Source organism: Pinus tabuliformis, chromosome 9, assembly GCF_031772625.1.
Source record: "Pinus tabuliformis cultivar Carrire ecotype Pingquan chromosome 9, CPIR1, whole genome shotgun sequence".
Lineage (NCBI taxonomy): Eukaryota > Viridiplantae > Streptophyta > Pinopsida > Pinales > Pinaceae > Pinus > Pinus tabuliformis.
Genome location: NC_142307.1, coordinates 1,245,667,468 through 1,245,693,800, shown reverse-complemented (window position 1 = coordinate 1,245,693,800; position 26,333 = coordinate 1,245,667,468). Strand labels below are relative to the sequence as shown.

The window sequence follows — 26,333 nt, the reverse complement described above, 5'->3', positions numbered from 1 at the left end:
GAAATGGACATTCCAAACGCAGTCCCTGTTTGGGTGCGCCTCCCTCATTTGCCGCTCCACTGTTGGGGGGACGAATCTGTTAAAGCAATCGGCAATGCAGTTGGAAAATACATTGACAGATCTGAACCAAGAGAGAACATGCATGCGTGCGCAAGGATCTGCGTTGAAGTCGACCTAGGGAAAGGACTGCCTGAAGCCATCAAGATAAAGGTGGATCAATGGATGCACATCCAGCAGCTGGACTACGAACAGCTACCCTTCAAATGCAAGGTATGTCACGAGTATGGTCATTTCGCAAATAGATGTAGCAAGTTAAAAGCAAAGGAAGTAGAAAATAACGAGGAAACCGCAGAGGGATCATGGGAACAAGTAAAAAGGAAAAAGTCCTCCACTAACCAGGGCCCCAGTTGCACAGCCCCTCCGGCAACAAGCCTCCCCCCCCTCCTCCTCCTCCTTCCTCAGCCTTCCCCTCATCCTCCAACCCCTTCGAATCTTTAGCAGCTGAAGTCCCGTCCTCCCCTCCTCAATCCCCTCGCCCAGCCTCTCCCTGTTCAAACCCTCCTCCCTCTCCCCCTCCCACCATTGAAAGAATCCTCACCAGAAACAAAGCTAAAGAAGCCAACCAGCCATCCGACCCTCCGAGAAAAGTTGGCAGGAAAACGAACAAAGAACTCAGGGACGAAACAGCAGCAAAGGAGATGGCAACTGGAACTCAGCAACCCATGGATTCATATTTAGGCAGGTTAAAAGGGAGCGGCGAAAAGGCAAAGGAGAAGTCCGGATCCCACCCCACAGCTGGTAAATAATGAACTTGGTCTCTTGGAACTGTAGGGGGATGGGCTCTTCCTTAAAGTTGAAAGCAATCAAGGACCTACTAAACCAGGAACAGCCAGACATTCTTCTAATCCAGGAGACCAAAACCACCGAGCAGGACTTTCTTCTTCAAACCCAACGATTCAAAAATTTTACAGGTCTATCAAAAGGTTCAGATGGGGCTTCAGGAGGAATAGGAACATTATGGAACAAAAACAAATGGGAAATCATCAACTCACATCAATGCACTTGGTGGATTAGAACTGATTTAAAGAGTAAAAGCTCGCAGGAAGTTTACCACATTTACAATATATATGCACCCAATCATTACAGGGACAAAGCTAGTTGTTGGAATACCATAGAAGAGGATCTCACCGCTCTCCAAAGCAGCAGGTTAATTCTTGGGGGAGACATGAATCTTATAAGGCATGTGGAAGAAAAATATCGTGGAAGCTATCACGCAGATCCATCAAGAGACAAGTTAGAATCTATTATCCAGCTCTTCAACTTGATCGACACCCCTCTGTCAAATGGCAAATATACTTGGTCCAATAAAAGAACAGGTTCACACAATATCAAGGAGAGGCTGGACAGGTTCCTAATACAGGAAGGTGTAGCAGGTAATTTCCAATCAATCAGGAGTCATATAATCCATGGTACAGCTTCGGACCATAAGCCTGTGGCCCTCATTCTGGACAAAGGAATAAATCTAGGCCCCCTTCCTTTCAAATACAACAAAACTTGGGATCTCCATGAAGATTTCCGCACCCTTATACAAAATCAGTGGGCTAAAGAAGTAATAGGGTCGCCTTACTTCGTCTGGGAAACAAAGCTGAAACAGCTCCGGACAGTCATAAAGCAGTGGGCGAGGGAGAAGGCAATCTCTGATAGGAAAAAGAAAACTGAACTGCTAGCAGAGATGGAACGCTGGCACAAAGAAAAAGAGCAAACTCAATACACAGCTGAGGATCTCGAGAAGGAAAAAAATCTGTTTAAGGAGCTATACCGGCAAAATCGCGTAGAGGAAGAGGAACAAAGAGTGAAATCCCGCTGCCTATGGCTGAAAGCTGGGGATAAAAACACTTCTTTTTTCCACAATAATATCAAGATCAGAAGAGCCAGCAACCAAATAGACAAAATCGAAGTTGAAGGGAGCGAGCTGAAGGAACAAGAAGAAATAAAAAGCGCAGCCTTTAATCACTTTAAGGCTCTTCTTACAGCAGACCCCCAACAAAATGATAGCGAGGCATTCCTCAGTGTAATAGAGAGCAAAATAACAGAGGACCATAATAACGAGTTGGAGCAAGACCCCACAGTAGAAGAAATCAGAGAGGCTACCTTCAGCATGCAGCAAGACAAGGCTCCGGGGCCGGACGGCTTTACGGTTGCATTCTACAGGCAACATTGGGAAACTATAAAGAAGGATTTTGTGAGAATGATAAAGAACGTCTTTAGAAACCATAAGTTGGGGGAAAATACAAAGTCCTCACACATAGCTTTGATTCCCAAGGAAGCAAACCCCAACTCTTTTGACAGATTTCGCCCCATATCGCTCTGCAATGTCTCATATAAGATTATAACAAAAATAATCGCCAACAGGTTAAAGAAATTCCTTCCCCTTTTAATTTCTGAGAACCAGGGCGGCTTCGTCCCAAGCAGGCAGATCATAGATAATGTTATTTTAATTCAGGAAGCCATACACAGCAGCCTCAATAGAGGAGAGCGCGGAATGATCATCAAATTGGATATGGCCAATGCATTCGACCGGGTGGATCACTCCTTCTTAAGAGCAGTTCTTAAAAAATTCGGTTTCTCCTCCAACTTTGTCAGCATCATCAACGGGTGTATCTCCAATCCTTGGACCGCTCCCCTGATCAATGGTCGCCCCAGCAAATATTTCAGAAGTTCCAGGGGGCTAAGGCAGGGCTGCCCCCTCTCCCCTTTCCTCTACATTCTCATGGCCGAGACCCTGAGTGCTCATCTAGAAAATCTCCGCAGCAAAAAAGAGATCACGGGCATACGCATTGAAAGAGGAATAAAGGAGATAAATCATTCGCTCTTCGCGGATGACACTTTGTTAATTGGGGGAGCCTCTAGTCTGATGGCTAGGAGGTTCAAAAGAGTTCTGGATACCTTCCTCTTAATCTCTGGGGGCAAATTGAACAACAGAAAATGTAAAATTTACACATGGAATGTCCCCCTTCAGATCCAACAAAGAATATCACAGATTCTAGACATTCCTCTTCAAAGAAACTGGAGCTCATTTTCTTATTTGGGTTTGCCCTTGGCAAAAGAACACATCAAAGCAGAGGTCTGGACAAAACATATAGAAAAGATGAGAGGCCTCCTCCAGAGCTGGGGCGCTTCTTGGCTAAACCTTGCTGGCAGAACCATTCTCATAAAGGCTGTCCTTTCAGGCCTCCCAATTTACCAATATGCGGTAATCATGGCACCCGCTAGCACTCACAAACATATGGAACTCATAATGAGAAGTTTTCTCTGGCAGGGAGGAAAACAGGACTCAAAGAAATTCAGCCTCGTCAATTGGGACCAAGTCACTCTTCCTTATGAAAAAGGAGGCCTATCCATAAAAATTCCAAGTCTTTCCAATCAGGCTCTGGGGCTCAAGCTGATCTGGAAGATCCTCTCAGGAAATGGCTCGTGGTGGGTGGAGACAATAAAAAGAAAATACCTCAGCGGTCCGAACTCCAACATTCTCAATGAACCAATAGCAGACAGGCCTTGCACCCCGATGTGGAGACTTATTAAAAAAGTTCTGCCTCACTTCAGAGAAAATGCCTCCAAAATCCCAGGTAGCGGAAAGAATATCAAGATATGGTCTGACAGAATAATGGGCTCCAACCCAAGAAACTTGCAACAAGAGCTCAGGCCTTTACAAGATTGGATGGAGGAACGAAAGATAATCACTCTGTTTGACATATCCTCTTGGATCCAAAATAGATGGCTCGACTGGAAGGATCTGAATCTTCCTCTGGAGCTCAGAGACCTATGGCACAACCTGAGGCTCTCACTCTCTGGCTCCGCCCCAACCAATAAGGAGACTGATGACAGATACATCTGGGACACTTGTGGAGGAAGCTTCACAGTGAAAGAAGGTTATAAATCTCTGCAAAATATAACCCCCACAGCAAATTGGAATCTCCACACGGCTGCCTGGAAGACAGAATGCCTCCCAAAGGTGAAACACTTTAACTGGGCTCTCTTAAAAGGGAAAATTCTCACAGCTGAGAACTTGAGAAAGAGAGGAATTCAAGGCCCCTCGATTTGTTGTTTCTGCCGAGCAGAGGAGGAGTCCATTCATCACTCCTTCCTTCGTTGTCCCTTCGCTCAGAGTTGTTGGAAACAGTTAGCAAGCCCCTTGGAAGTTAGAGGAATCTATGATCAGGTGCACAACCTACAGAAAAACTGGAAGAAAGATTACCCTCTTTCCAGGAAAGGCAAGAATAACCTAATTAGAATATGGAAATGCATCCCTGCCACTCTATGTTGGAACCTCTGGTTAGCTAGGAACAATCATGTCTTCAACAACGAGCAGCCTAAAATAGACAAGATCATTGCCAAGACAATTGCTGGTATTTCAGAAGCTATCAGCGCAAATTACATAGCCCTCCCAGATCAGAAGAGCTGGACTCAAGAAGAGAGAGACTGGTACAATAATTTCAACATTAGTCACTCTCAAAGTCCTCCCCCTCAGCCCAAAGTACAGCAGAAGCAACCCAACTGGAAACTCAGGGGAGCTAAAGAAGAGATAAGCCAATGGATTCTCACTCAGAAGCGCCCCCTTCTCCTCTTTGATGGAGCATCAAAGAACAACCCCGGGAAAGCCGGAGCAGGAGGCATAATCAAAGATCATAATGGGAATCCCATTTGCAGCTATGAATGGGGACTCGGGAATGCCTCTAACAACGCAGCCGAAGCCTATAGCCTGTTTCTAGGCACCTCAATTCTGCACAGATTAGGTTTAAGGAATGCCATAATCCTTGGGGACTCGGCCATCATCATCGCAGCCATGATCACAGGTAAAGAGTTCATCAAAGCAGGCCTTAACAACATTAGGACGAGGATAACAGACAATCTCAGACATATGGGTGAAGTAACCTTTTTGCACGTGCTAAGAGAGAATAACGCAGAGGCGGACTCCTTAGCGAGCAAGGCAGTCAATAGGCAACAAGGACAAGTCCGTGAGAATGATAGGATCTATGAAAGGGCAATCCCATAAGAGATCAAGTTGTCAGATAGCCCATCAGAATAGCCCCTTCAGAATCTGTCATAACATCAATCACCTCATCGGTTCCTCTTCCCTCGATTTTCCCTTATCCTTCACTCCGCCGTCTTTCCCCTCTTCCCCCGATCCCAGAGCAATGCATTCCCAATCTTCTCGTGATCTCCCCTCTGACTTTTCTGGTAAATGTCTCTTCCGCCTCTTCGGAGTCTGCCTATCGAATCTGAAGCAGGATCCGCTCTCAGCTCCCCCAGTCAAAAATATCCCGCCCTCTCATCATGATAGGCCTCCCTCGCCCCTTTATATCTCCTCTCCTATCCCTTTTCTTCTCAGAACTTCCCTGCTACTTCAGAATCAGATAAGTCAAGCGGTGTATCCTGAGCGAGGCAGCTCACTCAGCGGAAGCAAACAGTGCGCTCACAAAACTCTGTTGTTTCTCCTTCTCGACCACCTCTTCAGCAACAAGCGAGGCAGCCATCAGAGCATTGACGATCAGCCGGCCCCCCACACAGCGCTCAGGTATAAAACAAGTCTCTATCAAGCTATTTGTTCACTAACTCGCTTTTCCTCAGTCATGGCAGAGAATAGACAGCAGCCAGAGGCACAGGAGGGAGAGGCGCAACATGCGAATCCGCTTGACAGAGTGTTAGGAAATGACACCTGCACCCTTTGCAAAGAACACTGTTTTATGATTGCCCGGTTCGTTAAGCATCACAACGAACTTCGAGATGATTTCCATGCTGACAGCAGATCCAAGCGAAAAAAGCTTGTAAAACAAAAGAAAGAAATCGAGGGCCTCAAGGAAAAGTGCCAGCATCTGGAGGAGGCCATCAATCATATAAAGAACCTCACGGAGAGCATGCAAGCAGAGGCATCTACAAAGGCCAGCCAAAAGGAGCAGCAGAGGGATGACCAGATGGAAGACACAGTGAACCAATTTTGGTGTTAATCTTATGACCAGCAAAGTATGCCTTATAGATGGCCTGTTCGTCAGACAGTATAGTAGATATCTTTTCCAACATATTCTCCTCAAGTTAAATTCTCAGAAGTCAAGGGCTGCGACCCTATTTTGGACTTCTTCTCTTCTTCCCCTTCTTGCATCTTATGTAACAACTCCTGCTTAGTGCAGTTTTTATAATATATGAGTAGACGATCTTGTAAAAAAAAAAGTCTTTAAACACAAAATCTCACAACTAAAAACTAGATTTAGACAACCCATGTTAAATAAATACAAAAATATCAATAACTCCCAAAACCCCAAGATCTACAAAAAATAAAACAAGGGTTAGAAATAATTTACAAATATTCACAATATTTACAAATTAAAATTACAAACTCTCATTAGCAAAATAATTATTTTTAGCGCAAGATCAAATATTTTTTTTTTTTAGAATTTTGAAGTAAAATTTATGGATGAATAATTTCGTAAGATAGCCAAGCCAAAACCCTCCTACAAAATAATTTACCAAAATGAAAGCTTAGAGCCCAAACAAGGTCAGCTCTTCTCCACAGTTTGTGAACTTGGAGCCCAAGGGCTAGCGTACCTGTAAATCTCTATAAATTCTTAAGATAAACCATTAGCTCATATGGTGACTCAAATCACCTATGACACTTGTATCAATAGAACGTTCTTATCAAGGACAAATGAATAACAGTTTAAAAAAATCATTTAGCACAATATAGGATAAACACATAGCAGCACATACCACAAATCAGCAGATAGAAGAACACCATGAACTGAACACCAAAGTCTTTCTATTATGATAAAAGATGTTCACAGCAGAGTTGTAGCCCATTACAAAAAAATCACCACATCCAAAGATGGCAAAATAGAAGCTAAATAGCTTCATTATATAGAGAAACCCCTCATAGTGGAAAATAACAGCTAGTTGGCTTGATCCTCATCAACTTAATCTCGACCGTCGAAAATAACGGCTAGTTGGCTTGATCCTCGTCAACTTAATCTTGACCGTCGAAAATAACTTGATCATCTTTTAATCTCCACTGTCGAATTTTAAATTTTAAGGATCGAATGTCTTAAAACCCATTTTTTATTAATCAAAAAATTATTATTTTGGATTAATTTCCTCAAAAAAATTGACTTTGACTTAAAAACCAAGGTCCAAGGGCTCAATTTCTCTTAAAATATCCATTTTTCCCTTTGTGGGGGACCTCCAAATATTGACTTCTTTTTGACCCACGATTTTTTTATTATTTTCCACTTGGAGAGAAATTAATTTCTCTATAATTATTTTTTGACTCAAAATTATTAATTTTCTGGCTTAGGATTTTAATTTAATTTAGTCAGAAAAATTAATTAATTGCCATTAGAGGGGATTAATAATTTTTTCCACCCTCAAATATTTTAGCCATGGTTTCTAATTGTGAGCGACCATGCACCAAAATATTTTTTATATCAAGATATTACAATTAATTCAACCCTCGAAAGGGAAAAACACCTTTAAACATAAACCCTCAATAAATTACCCAATTTCGCGACACAATGATCTAGTATGAAACCAAGTGTGCTTATAATAAAATAATTTAGCCATAGTTTCTGATTGCGAGGGACCATGCACTATAATTATTCCTACACACACTTTTACAATAGACTTGATAAACACTAGGACTCACCTAAGACCTTGTCAACGAATTCCACCCTAGCTTTGGGGTTTAAGCTAGAAAAAAAACTTTGTTGATTAGGCATGTTTACAAACACACATAATTTAGTGAGGTTAAAAAATTTCCTAAGATGAAATCCATTGCCAAAATCAAAGGCTTACCTAGGTGTTGTTCCATAAATAAACGGTCATACTAGCATCATTTACAATATAACTTGCAAAAATTGGGTTTACAATGATATAATGTGTTGGCTGATAACTTTGAACTTTCAAAAAATTTCTTCGCATCTTTGCATTTTGCTTCCTTGGACTTGTTGACAAAGTGTGGTCAACAGTACCCTTCACTCAAACCAAGCCCATTGATCAGACATGTTAAGCTTTTTCTACCATATTTTAAGGTTGTGATTAGGCATTTTCATTAAAATTAGGTGGTGTTGAGTCTTGACTAATGTCCCTAGAGGATCAAGGTAGAGGCAAAGGCTAGACAAGAGTAAAAGAATGAAGGACAATACAAATGATGAGGATCTCAATATAAGCGATGGTGGAACATTGTCTGTGAAGGAGTGGTGGAAGATGCATGGCAGTGCTACCCCACAACTACAACATTTGGAAACATGGGTGCTTTCACAATTGGTGAACACTTCTTTTGTAGATAGGTGTTTAGCAATTAGCTCAGTTTATTGCTAAGTTACCAGGATTTGGATCCGGATACGGATTTGGATTCGAATACAGATTCGTCAGATTTTTGAAAAGGCAGGATCTAGATACAGCAAGTCAACTTTTACCATTACTATTAACATTATTATTAATTGTTTCAAGATGTTTGAGAGGGGTTCCAACCTCATTGGACTTCATATGGAGAAAGTAGAATTTCATATCCCATTCAAAATTTAGTAGACTTAAAAGTCTTTAGGATTTCACAATCGATAGGATTGTAATGTTTTCATTGGCTTCCATCATGTATGAGGATATGGGATTGGCATTATTCAAGAGCACCAAGCCCTTTATGTACACTAATGTTGGTGGTGTTGAATGTTGAACTCTTCTATGATGGCCTTAGCAAAAATGTACCCTTCACACAAGCCAAAATCATTAATTAGGCATGTTAAGTTTTTTCTACCATATTTGAAGGTTTTGATTAGGAAATTTCATTAAAACTAGATGGCGCTGATTGATGTCCCTAGAGGATCAAGGTAGAGGCAAAAGGCTAAATAAGGTGACAAAGAATGATACTAATGATGGTGGAATATTACTTGTCATTTAAATTTTCTTGCTCATTTATTCATAATGCTTTCTTTCGAAGTTTCACTATAATGTCTATTTATAGATTAGCACTATATGTGTGTGTGCGTGTGTGTGTCCCCATTTCCAAAATTTTTCAGGGCCATGTTTCCAATATGTTTCTATTGCAGAAGCTCATACTAGTTTCATTGTATTGTGAATTTGGGTTCGTTTATGATTACTTATTATACATTCTTAATTATGTGAGGGTTAGGTGTGCAACTACCCAAAGTATCTCACCCAATAATAAAATGAGATGATGTAAACAACCTTTACAAGCAAGTTTAATAAAAGATTGTTTTCTCTTAAGAGTATCTTGTTCTGCTTTTTGTTGATTTGTGGTAGCATCAGATGTGCTCTAGCCACGAAATTTGGTGGAGAGGTTGGGGCACATGAGATCTCCAATACCCAAAAAGAGTTTCGGCAGATTTTAAACAGTTTAAGAGATATTAAAATAATTAATATTTTTAATGGAGTCCCTAAGTCTAAACTTAGGGAAATTAAAATATTAATGTGGATTAATAAAAAACTGTGTTAGAATGGTCCAAAAGACATGGATCAAGCCAGATCTAATCTTAGCCATCGATTAGGGACTTAATCTCGGTCGTTGATATGTCAATGAGAAAAGTATAAGAGGAGGCTTGAGGGTCACTTGGAGAACACACCAGAGTGATCAGTCATTCTATTCTCTAGAGCAAGGTTTGCTAAGAGAGATAGAATCAGTGATCGGAGTTGCAGCTGAGGGGCAGTGAGTACAAAGAGACAGAGAGGCAGAGATAGTGTCAGGAGATCAACGCAAGAGCCGGAGAGAGTGACGCAGTAGCAGCCAGGGCTCATGCATGGCCACACAGAGGCAGCCAAGGGCTGCGCAGTGCTTCAGAGAGGCCCAGGGCTCACGCATGGCCAAGCAGAGGCAGCCAGGAGCTGTGCAGTGCTTCAGAGAGGCCTGCGTTGCTGACGCAGAGGGCCAGAAGGCTGACGCAGGACCACCTGAGGCTGACGCAGGCCTATTCAGGGTGACGCAAGGCCAACGCTGGGCATAGAGAGGTTGACATAGTCTAGAGAGGCAGACGCTGGGGTTTCTGGGGCAGATTGAAGCTGAGGAGCTGCCAGAGGGTTTATCCGGGGTTTCAACCGAGACATTTGTCTCACACTGATAGGTACTACTGCCAAGGGAATTCTCTGTTGGGTTAGCTAGATTTGGCACCCAGATTGTACTCTGAAATTGCTTAATAAGAAAACCCTCAGATAGTTGCACCGGTTTTCCCACATTGGGTTTTTCCAGTGACATTGGTCCAAACATAACGATGTCATTTTGTGTGCTTGTTTCTGTTTCCTTCAGTTGATGATCTGTAATATGTTGAGCATGCACTAGTGTTTATTTCCAGTATTTACATTGTAAATAACTTTTTAAGTAATGGAACAAGTAGGTAGGAATAAATCAGTAAAGTGCATGAAGGGTTTCTAACTGGTAGGCTTAGAAACTTCAACATGGTATCAGAGGGTGGTTACATATCACAGGAGAACTGAGGACATCAGCCGAACGGAGCAATAGCAGTAGAAAACAGTTGTTCCGAGTGACAGAAGTTGTTCCTAACAGAGCAGCAACAAGGGAAGGGTGATGCAGTGCTTGCGTCATCAAGGGTGGGCCAGGAAGAGGCAGTGCAAAGGCCAAGGGAGGCAAAGGGAGGCTCACGCAGAGCCACGCAGAGGGCCAAAGGGTTGTGACGCAGTTGGCTGAGGAGGCCGAGTTGTTGGTGTCGTGATTGCGCAGAGCCTAGGATCTCTCACCTTCAGGTTGTTGGGGTTTAGGAGGTTGTGGGAAAGTTGCAGAGTGGAGTTGGTGGGGTATTGTAGTCAAGACAGTACCTGACAGGGCAAGGCCAAGGAGGAGGCAGTCGCTACCGAGGGTTTTTAGCCGAGAAATCCGGATCAGTGGAGCGGTTGCATAGACGATTAGAGTAGGGGGCATCTCAACATCGGCAGAAGGATTTCCAGGAGGGAAATCGAGGCTCAGAGGGAGTCACATCGAGAACTTCCAGGAGGGAAGTAGAAGAGCAGCATGGCACTACACGGAGTAAGAGACCAAGACAGACTGGATGGAGCCTCAAACTTCGCAGTCTGGAAGGCCAGAATCTTATCCATACTTGACAAAAATCGAGTCAAGCACTTCGCCTTGAGGATGATAGTTATCCCAGTCGACCCAGCTGAGAACAACAAGTATGAGGAGGCAATGGCGAGGGCCAAGAGCATCATCCTTGACGTGGTCAAGGACCATGTAGTACCACACATTGCTGAGAAGGAAACGGAAAATGAGATGTGGGAGGACCTAAAGAAATTGTACCAGCATGCTTCTGTGCAGAGAAGGATGTTACTAGAAAATCAGATGAGGTCATATTAGATGAAGAAGGGAGAACCGATTGACACCTTCCTCGGAGGACTGAATGAGATCCGAGATTAGTTGACTTCCATAGGAGCCACACCGAATCAGGAATTGATGGTGAGGACAGCCCTGAATGCAGTCTCAAAAGACTGGGAGGTATTTGTCCAGAGTATACTGGGCAGAGGGACACTTCCACCTTGGGATGAGATGTGGGCGGCTCTTCGCCAAGAAGAGATCAGACGACAGACAAAGGCGGGAAGCAGCAGTAAGGGGATCAGAGTCAAAAAGGAGGAGGAAGATGTTGCCCTAGCATCTGAGGGAAAGCAAGAAAAGTAGAAGAAGAAGGATCTCTCCAAGATCAAGTGCTTCCACTGTGGGGAGCTGGGTCATTATGCGACCCAGTGTCCAAGGAAGAAGAGTAAGGGAGAGTCTTCCGAGACTAAGGCAGCGCCAGTAAGGGCAGAGGAGGAAGTGGAGATAGACGATGATTGTGCCATGAGTGCACACGCACCACTTAAGCAGAAATGGGGAGACATCAAGTTGTAGTCAGGCGGACTAGAGGCAATGAGAGGCAGGATCCTGGAGGTACCCAGCCTCTTGGATTAGACCTTGCTATGGGAGCCCCGAAGAGGAGTAGCAAGACTGGCTGATGTGGGTAGAGATGGATGCGGATGGAGCAGCAAAGAGAGCTACAGTGCAGGAGTCCCGAGACAGCGGGAAGCTAGCAGGCTACAGCAGTGCGAGAGGCACAGGAGTGTTGCACCAGTGCAAGATGGCACAGAGAGGTGTGCAACGCTGCGAGATGCAGGGAGTTGTTGCAACAGCGCAGAGGTCAACGAGGGAGCACTTGTCAGCGGCAAAGGGAGCTTCCGCATCATCGGGTGTCTCTAGCCCAACAGAGAAGTCAAAGTTGGGAGATCAGTTACTTACTTCTCAGTAACTGAGTTGCAGTGCAGCAGTGGGCAACAGGATGCAGCATGATGAGAGGAGTTGCAGTGCGGATGTAGTGTTGGGAGAAAGGACCAGTAGCAGCACAAATGTAGAGGGAGTTGTCGTACAGATGTAGCAGTGGCAGTGGCAGAACCATGGGCAGCAGTACAGGATACAGCAGTGCAGAGGATGGTGGGCAGCAGGCCTAGCATCAGCACAGGGACCGATGCCGGATGATCAGAGTAATACTCAGTGAGGAGTATTGCTAGAGCACAGTCCTTGCTAAGAGGGAGTGTTGATTTGTGGTAGCATCGGATGTGCTCTAGCCACAAAATTTGGTGGAGAGGTTGGGGCACATGAGATCTCCAATACCCAGAAAGGGTTTGGGCAGATTCTAAACAGTTTAGGAGATATTAAAATAATTAATATTTTTAATGGAGTCCCTAAGTCTAAACTTAGGGAAATTAAAATATTAATGTGGATTAATATAAAACTGTGTTAGAATGGTCCAAAAGACATGGATCAAGCCAGATCTAATCTTAGCTATCGATTAGGGACTTAATCTCGGTCGTTGCTATGACAACGAGAAAAGTATAAGAGGAGGCTTGAGGGTCACTTAGAGAACACACCAGAGTGATCAATCATTCTATTCTCTAGAGTAGGGTTTGCTAAGAGAGATAGAAACAGTGATCGGAGTTGCAGCTGAGGGGCAGTGAGTACAGAGAGACAGAGGGGCAGAGATAGTGCCCGGAGATCGGTGCAGGAGCCAGAGAGAGTGACGCAGTAGCAGCCAAGGCTCACGCAGGGCAACGCAGAGGCAGCTAGGAGCTACGCAGTGCTTCAGAGAGGCCAGCGTTGCTAACGCAGAGGGCCAGAAGGTTGACGCAGGGCCTCCTAAGGCTGACACAGTCCTATTCAGGGTGACGCGGGGCCAGCGCTGGGCAGAGAGAGGTTGATGCAGTCCAGAGAGGCAGATGTTGGGGTTTCTGCGACAGATTGAAGCTGAGGAGCTGCCAAACGGTTTATCCGGGGTTTCAGATAAGACATTTGTCTCAGACTGAGAAGTACTACTACCAAGGGAATTCTCTGTTGGGTAAGCCAGATTTGGCACCCAGATTGTACTCTGAAATTACTTAATAAGAAAACCCTCAGATAGTTGCATCGGTTTTCCCACATTGGGTTTTTCCGAGGACATTGGTCCAAAAATAACGGTGTCATTTTGTGTGCTTGTTTCTGTTTCCTTCAGTTGATGATCTATAATATGTTGAGCATGCACTAGTGTTTATTTCTGGTGTTTACATTGTAAATAACTTGTTAATTAACGGAACAAGTAGGTAGGAATAAATCAGTAAAGTGCACAAAGGGTTTCTAACTGGTAAACTTAGAAACTTCAACACTTTTCTCATGGCAACTAACTAACAAGGTACTCTTCCATGACATATTGTAATGAGATATTTTTTGGGAGTGCCATTCACCATGACATATGGAGAAAGTAGATTTCATATCCCATTCAAAATTTAGTAGACTTAACAATTTTTAGGATTTCACGACAGATAGGCTTACAGTATTTTCATTGGATTCTATCATGTATGAGGGTATGGGATTGGCATTTATTCATAAGCACCAAGCCCTTTATGTACACTAATGTTGGTGGTGTTGAATGTTGAACTCTTCTATGATGGCCTTAGCAAAAATGTACCCTTCACACAAGCCAAAATCATTAATTAGGCATGTTAAGCTTTTACTACCATATTTGAAGGTTTTGATTAGGCAATTTCATTAAAATTGAATGGTGTTGACTGATGTCCCTAGAGGATCAAGGTAGAGGCAAAAGGCTAAACAAGGTGACAAAGAATGATACTAATGATGGTGGAACATTGCTTGTCATTTAAATTTTCTTGCTCATTTATTCATAATGCTTTCTTTCAAAGTTTCACTATAATGTCTATTTATAGATTAGCACTATATATGTGTGTGTGTGTGTGTGTGTGTTTCCCCATTTCCAAATTCTTTAGGGGTCATGTTTCCAATGTGTTTTTGTTTCAGAAGTTCATACTAGTTTTGTTGTATTGTGCACTTGAGTTTGGTTATGATTAGTTATTATACATTCTTACTTATGAGAGGATTAGGTGTGCACCCAAAGTAGTGTTGATAATATCAGCAATATTCGGAAATATCGCCAAGCAAATATCGCGATATTTTCTTGCATAAAAATATCGCGATATTTTCTTGCATAAAAATATCGCGATATTTCTGAAATATTGCCGATATTTCGGCAAAATATCGCACTATGATGTCATGTCCCTTCGTAAATTAATTTGGAACAAGATTTATTATTGCATTTTGGGGCCTTTTCGATTTTTATTAGGAGATTAGACTTAGGAGAAATTATTTTGTTGTGGTTAAATTACACAAGGGGGCCACCCACACTAGGGAAATATGCACTCCCTAGTTTGGTTTGCATGAAGGTGGTTAAGTTTTGCATGTAGGTGGTTAAGTGAGGGCCCACGATGGAGGTAAAACTGGAGGGAAAAGTGCTCCACGAAATCTATACAAGGAAGGCAGCTCTCCTCATTTCACTCATATTATTGGAGTATATCGATTTCTCTTTGGTTGCTCGAGCTGCTTAGCCGAGTCACTGGCTGTTTAGCACGAGTTCTTCAGGCGAAAAGCTAACCCTTTCTTCAAGGGACTTCGGGTGCCACCCTAGGAAGGTTTTCTTCATTTCTTCAAGAGGAGGATCACATTGTGGTTCCCACAGTAGCATTCCCTTCCAAGTTGTGCATATTACCAGGGGACTTAGTGGAGAGGAGGCCGAGTTCATTGGTGGTGCTTAGCAGTGGTTCTGGAGAGGAGGCTAGGGAGGATTTTCAACATCTGGGAGAGTTTGGGATCTGATTGAGCTTCTGGCTTGTCAGTGTGACTTTCGCACTACCTGGGCCAGCGTAGAGGCAATGTGTGGGAGCTCATTTGGTGGGTAGAATATCAGTCCTTGAGGTTGAGCTTTGTCGTGGAGGTTAGAGGAGATCTTTGGAGTGGTGTTTTCTTCCATTTCAGAGCTTGGCGGAGGACTTTGTGGTCATTCCTTGTAGGCCGTATTTTTGGAGCTGTTTGGAGGGCGTGGGCCATAGAAGAGGTCGAATTTGGGAGGTTAAAATCCAGCCAAACCCTTTTTCGGTTTTTCTGGGTTTTTCTGGGTTTTTGACAAGGATCCCAAATATAAAGTTTTAGAATTTTCTGAGCAACGAAGGTGGGGTTTTCAACTATATATTTGCAGTAGACAGTGTAGAATTGTTGGGGATTGCACAGTGCCTTTGGGGGTCGATTTTGGGAAGTCCAGATCGAGCCAAACCATTTTTGGGTTTTGGTGGGTTTTGGCCAAGGAGTTTGTGGTTGAAGTTTCGTCACTTTCTAAGCATCGAAGGCAGGGTTTCTTGCAGCTCCTTTCCAGCCAGCAGTTGTAGTTACTAGGAGATAGCGCAGAGCATTAGAGGAGCAGTTCTTTCCAGCATTGAGATTACTGTTTGACACCTGGGCTCAGTTGGTTCTCATTTCTGTTGTGTATTGAGAATTTGTTGTTCGTTTAATTTTTTTGTGTATGAATCACATTTGCTTTTCTATATCACTGTTTGTTTAAGTTTGGAACATTACAGTGGTATGAGGGCATGATCTTGGCCCAGCTATGGGAAACTAGCTAGAAGATCATTGAAGCTTTGGGTATGAGTGCACAATGATGGGTGAAACCGGAGACAAACCCATGGCTCAAGGGAAATCCAGTATGCAGAAATTATGGGGTAGAATTCATTGAGACAATGAGTAGTTGGCCCAATGAGGAGGGTGACATACCAAACCCATCCTCACCCTTACAATAGAGACGTTAGAGGTGAGCAGGCCGTGGGGGTGCAGCCATCTACGTCATGTGGGGAAAGTCAACCAGATCAGGGCACTAGATCTTTTGAAAAGGAGCAGGTAAGACAAAGACAGTTAGAGGGTGAGACCAGGGGGCGCTTTTGCAGGTGGAGACCTGGCTTTAGATATCAAGAGCCTGAGGAGGAGGTTGAGCATGATGCTGAGAGCCCACAAGATGGTGAGGAGAGCATCGATACCCGATGTGGCATAAGAGTCACCTTTATTAGAGACCTCTTTGATAGCCCCAGTTGACACCTTGGCGGAGAAGATAGAGCCTACACACATAGAGCCATTTGTTGAGGAGGAGCCACCCATGGACGAGAGGCCAACAATTGTTGAGGTACCTAGAGTTGTGACCGAGTTTACAGGCGATAGACACCCACAGCAGTTCCACCAGTTTCAAGTCAACCTTATAGCATTAAAAAGGCAGGTCGCATTAGTGCGTGAGGCTATTCTGTAGCAGAACAAGGAGTTGGAGGGCATGAGAGCGGTTTGTGCCAAGTCCATGGCCAAATTGACTCACGTTGGGGAGTGGTTGGATTCCCTACTAGTGCATCTAGAGTGCACGTTGGGGTGTGAGAGCAGCCCTCTTTGGGCATACATAGACAAGGTTGGCAGCACTGTTAGGTTACCTTGGCCCATTGGACAGAGAGAGATAGAGCTACCTAGTCAGATTTCATGTATTGACCAGGATAGCGAGATGAGATGACCTGAGTTGCACAGGGTGCAACACCCGCATGCTAGGGTTGTTCTATGTGCAGGAGTTTGTGCATTCAATCCCTCTTGTTGTCGCGCGGATTGGCACGACAACGCTCGGACCGGGGGCTGTCACTCTGAACCCCGATCCCTCCGTTTAAGCCTATCTCCCGCGGCTAAGGGGGGTAGACCCTGTGAGATGATGAGACCAACTGTCGACCAGTTGGTTGGGAGACACGAGATACGATATGAAAAAACACTTGATTGATTTGATTAATTTAGCAGACCAGTGCCTTAAGAGATTGTGTTTAAAACGATTACTTGTTAAATGATATAAAAAGGATATGGACCATGAACAGCAATCATCTATCATCAGCGAAATCACAATGCTCTTAGAATGACCAAAACGATATCCAGCAACTGAAAATTTTAAAAGATAAATGCCTTAAAATACCACGAGAATTATAAACCATTAACCAGATATCAATTTCGCAACTCGGCTTGAAAACTTAGATCCCAGCATGAAAGATATAACATGAAAACCACTGAGACTATTAAAAATAATTTTCCACGAAAATTTTATATTTTTTCGAAATTTTTTTTTTTTTATTTTTTTTTTTTTTTTTTTTTTTTTAATTTTTCAATATTATGGAAATTTTAAAAATCCCAAAAAGGGTTAAAATTCTAAAGCTAAATTCTAATCATTAAAACTAAAAATATATATTTTTTTCATTTTTTATTTTTTATTCAAAAAAAATCAAAAATAAAACAAAACTTAAAGTCTATAATAATGAAAATCTAAAAAAACTAAATATTAAAGTCTAAAATTAAAATCTAAAATAATTAAAATCTAAAACTATAAACATAAAATCTAAAGACTAAATACTAAAGTCTAAACTAAAAATCTAACTTAAAGCACTAACGCTAACATTTAAAAACTTAATTAAAACAAAACGAAATAAAATCTAACTAAAAACTATGACTAAAACGTAACTACACTAAACACAATTAAAATTTAAATCTAAAAGATTCACGAACTATGTAAATATTAAAAAAGCGTAATGTCAAAAATTAATACAATCTACCAAAAACTAAAAAAAAACACTGAGCCGTAACCTCTCAGGACTTCATTCACGCTTACAAAAATGAATCGATACGCAGCATACCTGACCCGAGAGAAATGACAGCGGACGGATTGCAGGGGTTGAGGATCGAATAGAAGTTGGTTTTGTTACCTGGAGCTTCCACGGGTTTGCCCAAAATCGTGACGTTATGAACAATGAACTGATCCGGCGGGCTTGAGAACACGCAGAGCACAGTCAATCGATTTCACCATAGCCGCAATACGTCTATATGACCATAAAACGCTCAATTCACCTGAGGAGTTTCTGCAGCAAATGATTTCGATTTGGATGATTTGGACTGGCTTGGTGACGGGATGAAACCGTGAGAGCAGAGGAGCTGTATCAGATCGAACGCCAAACTCCCTGGACCGAGAACGCTTTGACAAAATCTCATGCGGGTATTTGAAAAGCAAATGGCGGTGAGGAGTACGAGTCGGCTGAGTTCATATAACTCTAAAAACAATTTTGATGCTGCCAGATCCACGTCATGAAGTAGTTACGCAGATGGCCATTTAAATGTCGAATTGGGTTTCCTGGAAACCACTGCGCTGGAATTCCTCGTTTGCTTCAGCGATATATATGTATATATTTCCTTTTGTCTGACAGGTAGCCGCAGAAATGGATATGTTTTCCCCTTAACACACTTGGCAGCTTCGAGTATTGGCGGATGGGAGCTCCACTATCTAGCGCTGGTCCCTTTTACTCGGTGACAAAACAATTCCTGCTATTGCCAGCTCCCAAAAACATTTATTCTCAGGGCAGCAGTACAATAACCCTGAAAGCCAGACAACAAATTCTCGGCAGATATATGCAAATTTTCAGAGTAAAGCCCTTCAAAAAATTACCCTAATCGCATCTTCAGAAGAAACCCTAATGAAGACTGCCAAAAAATAAACTTGAAACCCTAGAACAGCTAATTAATGTACAGATTTTGGCCCCTACACAGCCAGATTTAACAATAATTGCAGTAATGCTTTCAGAATATCAGAAAATTTGAACTTCACTGTGAATCATAAAGAAAATCTCTCCATGTAAAACAGAAAATAAACCCTTAATGATTAACCCAGGGAACAATCAGCTGGGCTCTGCACAGAAAGTGCTTGCGGGAGTTGGCTGGTTCAGCCGAGAACTTCCCCGAACGCCCACAAAATTTCCCTCAAAAATGCTTTCCTGCACATCTCAAGCAACCATCAGCAAAGAGAGAGAGAAAGCTGCTAGGTCTCAGGAAATAATGGAGATACCTGCCATTATTTCAGAAACCCTAGCAGCCCTCAAACCCTAGCAGGTGAACAAGATACCTGTGCTCACACTACTCCAAAAAAAAAAAAAAGCTATGATTAATGGCTGAAAACTGAATATGCAGAAAATTAAAGATCTCACAGCAATCCCAGAGAGTAACACCAGCCAGTTTGAACCCCAAAGTCTTCTTTATTAATCAGAAATCAGATTACAAGAGAGCTTTCAGTACAGACTCACAGATCAGATGATCTGAAAATGACTCCTAGCACCCTATATAAAGGAAATGCTCCAACGGCTAGTTCAAGTGATCCATGTAGAAATGATCTCGACCGTTGATGAGGATCAAGACATCTCTTGATCTCATCCGTCGATTTATTCACTTAAAATATTATTATTTTATTAGTTAGGGTTTTTGCTTGATTTTTTAATTTTTTATTATTTTTCATTATTTTATTATTTTTATTCATTTTTTTTATTTTTTTAATTCATTTTAAAATGGATCACTGAACTAAACCTTCGGAAACATCACCTAGGACCTAGGACCTAGGACTCATGAGGGGATTTAAAACATTTCTCGACCCTCAGGACACATTACATCATGACTTTTACAAAATTACATCTTAAGGGACAAACCCATTTAATACAGACCCTCACAAAACACCCAGCTCTGCGACACAACGATAATCTAGCAGATCAACACACTAGGATTCTCCTAAAGTTCAAATGACAAAATCAATCCCGGCTTTGGGGTCAGGTTTGAAGGAAAACTCTGCCGATCCGTGGATCGGTGAGACAAAAAACCTTCCGGGACGTAGGTTATCATCAGAAAATTAGGTTCACCTAGGCTAATTACATACATGACTTCATGTCTGCTAAGATTATTTACAATTAATACATGGAGACTGGGTTTACAATCAAAAAGATCAAGCTGCTGCTGATGGCAGGATAGCACGGACATGCTGATCAGGTGCTGCGTCTTTCTGTCAAGAAAAACGGGGTGCACTGCATGGGTAGTTGACCAGTAGAGGTCAACACCTCTCTTGGGGTTGGAGGCAGGGTTTCTTGCAACTTCTTTCCAGCCAGCAATTGTAATTACTAGGAGACAGTGCAGAGCATTAGAGGAGCAGTTCTTTCCAGCATTGAGATTATTGTTTGACACCTGGGTTCTGTCAAGCTTGCCCTTGAGGCAAGCCCAGGTGCATTTTCCGCACTATTGTACTTGCTCCACTCCATTAATAAAATGGCTCAACTGGTTCTCATTTCTGTTGTGTATTGAGCATTTGTTGTTCGGTTAATTTTGAATCAAATTTGCTTTTGTATATCACTGTTTGTTTAAGCTTGGAACATTACATACGACCTCAAATATCGTCGGGCAGGCTAGGCCGCGGCTGGAAAAGTGATTTTGGTAGTTTTATTTGCTCATTTTGGTTTCTTAGTCTTGGAGAAGGGGAAGAGCTTTCTGGTGGTTTTCAAGGAAGGATTGAGGATCAAACAGGCATTATCACCACCAACTAAAATAAAATTGTGGATCAAAGATTGAAGATTAGTAAGACAAAATGTTAATGATTTTTTTCATAGATCTAGGATTATGCTTGCTTGCCTCTTTTCCTACCAACATTTTGCTTTTTTGTTTTTTTCCATTTTCTATTATTTTCATGCCCATGAGCCAATGCAAGGGTTTTCTCCATATTTGGACAGCAATCTTCATTGTTTTTTAAATTTTCTTATGCACCCTCTTATTGCCATTTTTCAGTCACATTGCAAATAATGTAGTAAAAAAAAAAATGAGTTGGTTATTACTTATTATTTTTTGTGTATGGGTGTTTAATGCCATTTTTTTTTGTTCCCTATGTTTGAATTAGTTCACTACAAATATGCCAAAAGCCTTGGACCCATTTTGGGAGTATGGGGAGCCTGATGGTGGAACAAATCGGGCATATCTATCATGCAAATTGTGTGGGATCAAGATGACAGGAGGGGTTACGCGATTGGAATAGCATCTGGCTAGACTCCCTAGACATGGATGTTGGTGTTTTTACAGTTTCTAGTGCAGATCTTATACAAAAAGCTCTTGAAGTAATTGATGAAAAAGACAGAAAGATCGCTGCTAGGGAGAGGGAACTGATCTCAAATAGATAGCTGCTAGTTTTATCTGTTTTGCTACATATAACTCATGATGATGAGATAATTTTATATATGTGATGTTATTTTGTATTGGTTCTCCACATTTGAGTCCTTGATTGGACAATTATCAGGGATTAGCAGGATTTGATATCGCCTTTGATGTATCATTTTTACTTTACATCCACTACATCATATATATCAGTGCTTTCTTCATATTTATGTGCCAATGTGTTTATTTCATGTTGTTATTGCTTTATATGTTTAAAAATCTGAAAAAAAAATAAATATATTATGCATTTTTTATGTTTGTCGATATTTTCGCCGATATTGCCAATAAGATGTTTTCTGGACCCTCCATGATATTTTGTCGATACAGATATTTTCAACACTGACCCAAAGTATCGCACTCCATAATAAAAATGAGATGATGTAAACAACCTTTACAAGAAAGTTTAATAAAATATTGCTTTCTCTTAAGAGTATCTTGTTCTCTTTTTCTCATGGCAACTAACTAATAAGGTACTCTTCCATGACATTGTAATGAGATATTTTTGGGAGTGCCATTCACCGCTTTCAGTCACTTGAGGGTGTTAATAATAATTGAATTAATTCCAATTTAAGTGATTAGCATGACTTTGATATTCAACAGAGGACTCTCTCTAATCATTGAAATACTGTGCTCCCTAATGGGAACGCCGCATATTTTAGGGTTGCATTGCCCAATATGCAATTCTCTATACTTGCAACTCATACAAACTGTGCAACAAGTATGCATTTTTCTTAAGTATGGGTCACATGTTAAATTTCAAGCATGCTGTTTTGTTGTTCATTACTGTTTCCAACATGCAAATCAGTTATCTTGCCCTCTGGCCATATATATTTATCAAGCAGGACATACATGATGGGAGCCATGCTCTAAAGGAGAAAAAATCCTAGTAATGTTAGTAACATCACACATAATAAATATCCATGGAAATACCTGATCCTTCCTGAATGTATGAGTTATCGCATAATGATAAATCAGGAATTCAAAAATCTAGTAACGATAAAATGATAAATTAAAATTACCACTTTTTGAGCTGGCGTATCTTGAACTCTGGTCCCTGGGCAAACAGTAATTCAACATCCTATGAGCAAATATGTATATCCATAAAAGAAACTAATATGACAACAGATAATGGCAAATTCAAGAAATACATACTAGAATGACTGAAACTTCCGACAGTCATTTAGCATAAAAGACAAATATCTATTCGTATTGATATAGAGTAGAGCAATTTACATATTTTTTCAATTCTTCTGTCCATGACTGCAATGCATCTCGATTTTTCTGCATATCTGGATCAGTACGGAGGGCTTCTTCCATTATTTCTTTCTGTCTATCATTCATAATCCTCCATGGTTTTTTCCTGGCACGTCTACTTTCAAGTCTGTTAGCATCACCTCCTATTTGCTTGCCATTTTTGAAATGCCAAGTTCTTTTCCTTGGTTTTATGTCTTCTGTGTTAGTTTCAGTATCCTCACTTTCCATATGCTCATCACTCACAATATATCGTGTTCTTTTCCTTGGTTGTCTGTCATGTCCTGTATTTGCATCAATCTCCTCACTTCCTTGCACCACAACTCCTACTACATCTTCCTTCTCCCCATATGCAAAAATCTGAATATCATAGCTTGTATCATTTGATATCTTATCATCACAAGTCTCTTCCTGTGTGGCCATCAAATCAACCTTGGGAACATTGTCATCATTAACAACCTCTGTAACATTTTCTATGTTGCTCATGGTATTGCCAGCCATGCTTTCCTTCCAATTTCCTTCTGTATGCCGAATTCCCTTGATAGTAGATGCAAATTGATCATTGAATCCCCTGAAAACATCAGCTTCCTGAGCATCCACGATTGCAGAGATCTTTTCAACATACTCTACTTCCTCCTTTTCATTGGCCATGCTTTTTATGCATGAACCCATGTTATCATCAGGTGAAGTTGTCTCTTGTTTTCTCCTACCAGGGACACTGTATAGTCCTGACATTTGAATCCCCTAGGAAAGAGAAATGTGTTGAGGTTTAAATTGAAGTACTACAGACATTTTTCAATTAAGTTTGCACTAAAATATAACATCAATATTCCATATAAGTAATATCTAAACATCACTGCAGGCAGCTGACACCTGGTTGAAAGCCGATCATTGCTGTTGTTACTTACTGAAAGTCCAGCATGAATTTGCTCTTTCCCACTAAGTAAGGGGTAAATAGAACTCCTCCAGCAGTGAAGTTCCTGGTGCTTCCAATCATGCAAAAAAACAATTTACTATGTACTTTTAGATATGCAACCATAAATTATTCTCTCAAATTGAATGATAAAGTGACTCTCTAACACCATTTAAGATGGCATATAGTCAAAATTTCAAATACAGAAACAAGAAGCAGCAGATAGTAGGCTTTCACTAATCATGTTGCATAAAGAACTGCATTAAAAAAATTTGTACATAAAAGATTCCATTGAATGAGCCCTCACCTCAGCAGCTAGTGGTTCTGGACGGACTTTATTATGTAAATGCTCAAGGAAATCACTGCATTCACAATAATCAATAACAGTAATCAGGGATACTGTATTGACTTATCAGCACAACCCTTTCAGCTATTGAGAATTTTGTGAAGACCTGATTTACTGAGAAGGTTATAAAATTCCCCAGTTACAAAGGTCAAAAGCTACAATCCATACACCAGCACTAGAACAGCATGACTAGGGAACCAAGTCATTTTCAAAAACACTACACTATTAACTACTGCCACTAATAAAAGCGCAATCAAATCTGTTTCCAAAAAAAAGCAGCATGTTCTTCACTGAAAGTTTCCTGGAAGACCTTCAAATCAGTTTGGCTGCCAAATAGTCACTGACAAGTTTTCATCATGAAAATCCACATTTTGGAAGTTGCAAAAATTGCCCCTCAATTTCATCCCACTATGGGAGGTCAGTTTTCTCAATGACATCCTGTGCTGTGAGAAGGTGCGGCAAAATAGAATGATAATGGCCTCTCAAAAGCTCCATATGAATTGATTTCCATCTTCCGAAGAATGTTGCTGATGCTTTGGAGAGAGCATTTCCTCCAAGTATCATGGTTGTACAATAATTTTAAATAGATGCCATAACAATTTGTGACAGGAACATGTGCTGGATTGTTTTCCAATTATTAGATGATATCCTAACTCTCTGACCCATCTTTCTCAGATAAAAATTCTTCAGTAGTCTGTTCATAAATTGGTCTGCCCGTCAGGTTGCTATGAACTCTTGTGGACTATAATTACAACTATTTTCCAATATAAAAAAAAGCATCGCAATTTTTACAAAAAATTTGCTGAATGATCAACACAATTCATGCATGCAATGATACTGATTCCTGTTAAAATATTAACACTCCAATCAAGTTTCAGTTATGGTATTATAAATTCCTCTGTAATAGTCACTTTATCTTAATGACATGTGACCAGTGTAACATTTAGATGTTGAGGTTAGGGGTTAGGATGTTAAATCACAATAACCACTTAGGGGAGTTAGAAATTGCAATGAGACAGGACAAAAGGTTTGAGAGAGATATATTAGCTCTAGCATTATAATAAAAGTCCTTATTCTCTCTCCACCATTGTCATCATTTACATAAATGCACACACCCTAAATTTCTACATGGTGTCAGAGATCAAACTTGAAGCTTATAAGCTTGTCAATATTCAAGGAACAAAGATTAGTTTGAAGCAATGTGTCTCAGAACCAAGCCTATGAAAGCAAGTCAATTTGCCCTGTTACGCCTCTTTCAGCAGGGGTACCCCAAAAGTTTTGACAAAAGACCACACCATTTGTAAGCCCAAATACGTGCAATCTTTTGGCAATGTAAGCCATGTAGGATGAAGTGTAAAAATATATTGCAGTTCCACCTAGGTGGATGGTCATGACCAATCTTCTTAGTTTTATCTTCATGGTGCCTGGTTTTATGGCTTTGCTAACTGCCCCCCAGCAGATGGTAACTCCCTGCCTTGATGGACAAGCTTATGTCCTGACATGGTATTTGAGCATCATAGAGATATATTAGGACACATGGCTTAAAGGAACACTTGTATTAGCCCTGTAAAGGTGATTGCAATATGTGAAGGTGGAAACACACATCTCATTATTGTACCTCGAAGCCAAAGCATCCATAACGCCTTTTTCAAAGTACCCTTTCACGCCATTTTTCCTCTCTAAAAGAGGGCTGACTTGTCTCATGAAAGTTGTCGTGTATTTTGGGATGATGTGGCAATCGCTTAAGTGATGTGGAGATGCAAAAGCAAAAGCAAATGATGTATCAAGCAGTGTTGTTAAAATCGCGATAAAATCGCGATTTTTTCAAAAAATCGCGATTTTATCACTATCCCGCTTAAATCGCGATTTTTATCCCAAAAAATCGCGGGCTTTTTTTTATAACGATTTTTTCCGAAAAAATCGCGATTTTTATTGAAAAAAGCGCCGAGGCGCGGGGCAGCGGGCTTTAAGTTATGAAAATCGATTTTTTATTAGTCATTTCTGACTTTCGCCGCGCGGAGGAGGAGGAGACGCCTTGTGGAGGAGAGCTGAAGGGTTTGGGAGCGAATCCAAGTGGTTTTAGGAGAAATCCAAGACAAGATCACCAATTTGTCCATAAAAACGGTATGTAGATTAAATTTTTTTTGTTTTCCTTGTTATAAACTTTGTTTTTCATTGTTTTTGGTTGAGAAATTTCATATGGGCACCATTTGTTTTCAATGTTCATTGTTTTTAAAGATTTTTTTGTAATTTTTCATTGATTTGGGATGGGTAACTTGGTATGACTATGGGAATTAATTTTTTATTTTTTTTTTCATTTTTTTTAAACATTGTTTATGTTTTTTTATTTTCATTGTTTTTTGGCATTTGCCATTTGGTTGGGTAACTTGGGATTTTGTAAATTTGTAACT

The 26,333-nt window shown here is 41.1% G+C and overlaps 1 protein-coding gene across 5 annotated transcripts in view; it reads right to left on the bottom strand.

Annotated features, from left to right (window-relative positions):
- LOC149153083 (nodulin homeobox-like) overlaps positions 1-26,333 on the bottom strand; it is a 470,087-nt gene that overhangs the window by 100,648 nt on the left and 343,106 nt on the right. For 4 of the 5 annotated variants that reach the window (XM_089438602.1, XM_089438603.1, XM_089438600.1 and 1 more), the window contains 4 exons: positions 23,884-23,938; positions 23,572-23,649; positions 22,646-23,407; positions 22,432-22,466 (listed from right to left, as the gene is read on the bottom strand). In XM_089438602.1, coding sequence (XP_089294728.1) covers positions 22,432-22,466; positions 22,646-23,407; positions 23,572-23,649; positions 23,884-23,938 — 930 coding nt within the window. The remainder of the gene's footprint in view (positions 1-22,431; positions 22,467-22,645; positions 23,408-23,571; positions 23,650-23,883; positions 23,939-26,333) is intronic. The other variant, XM_089438601.1, reaches the window with a different exon arrangement.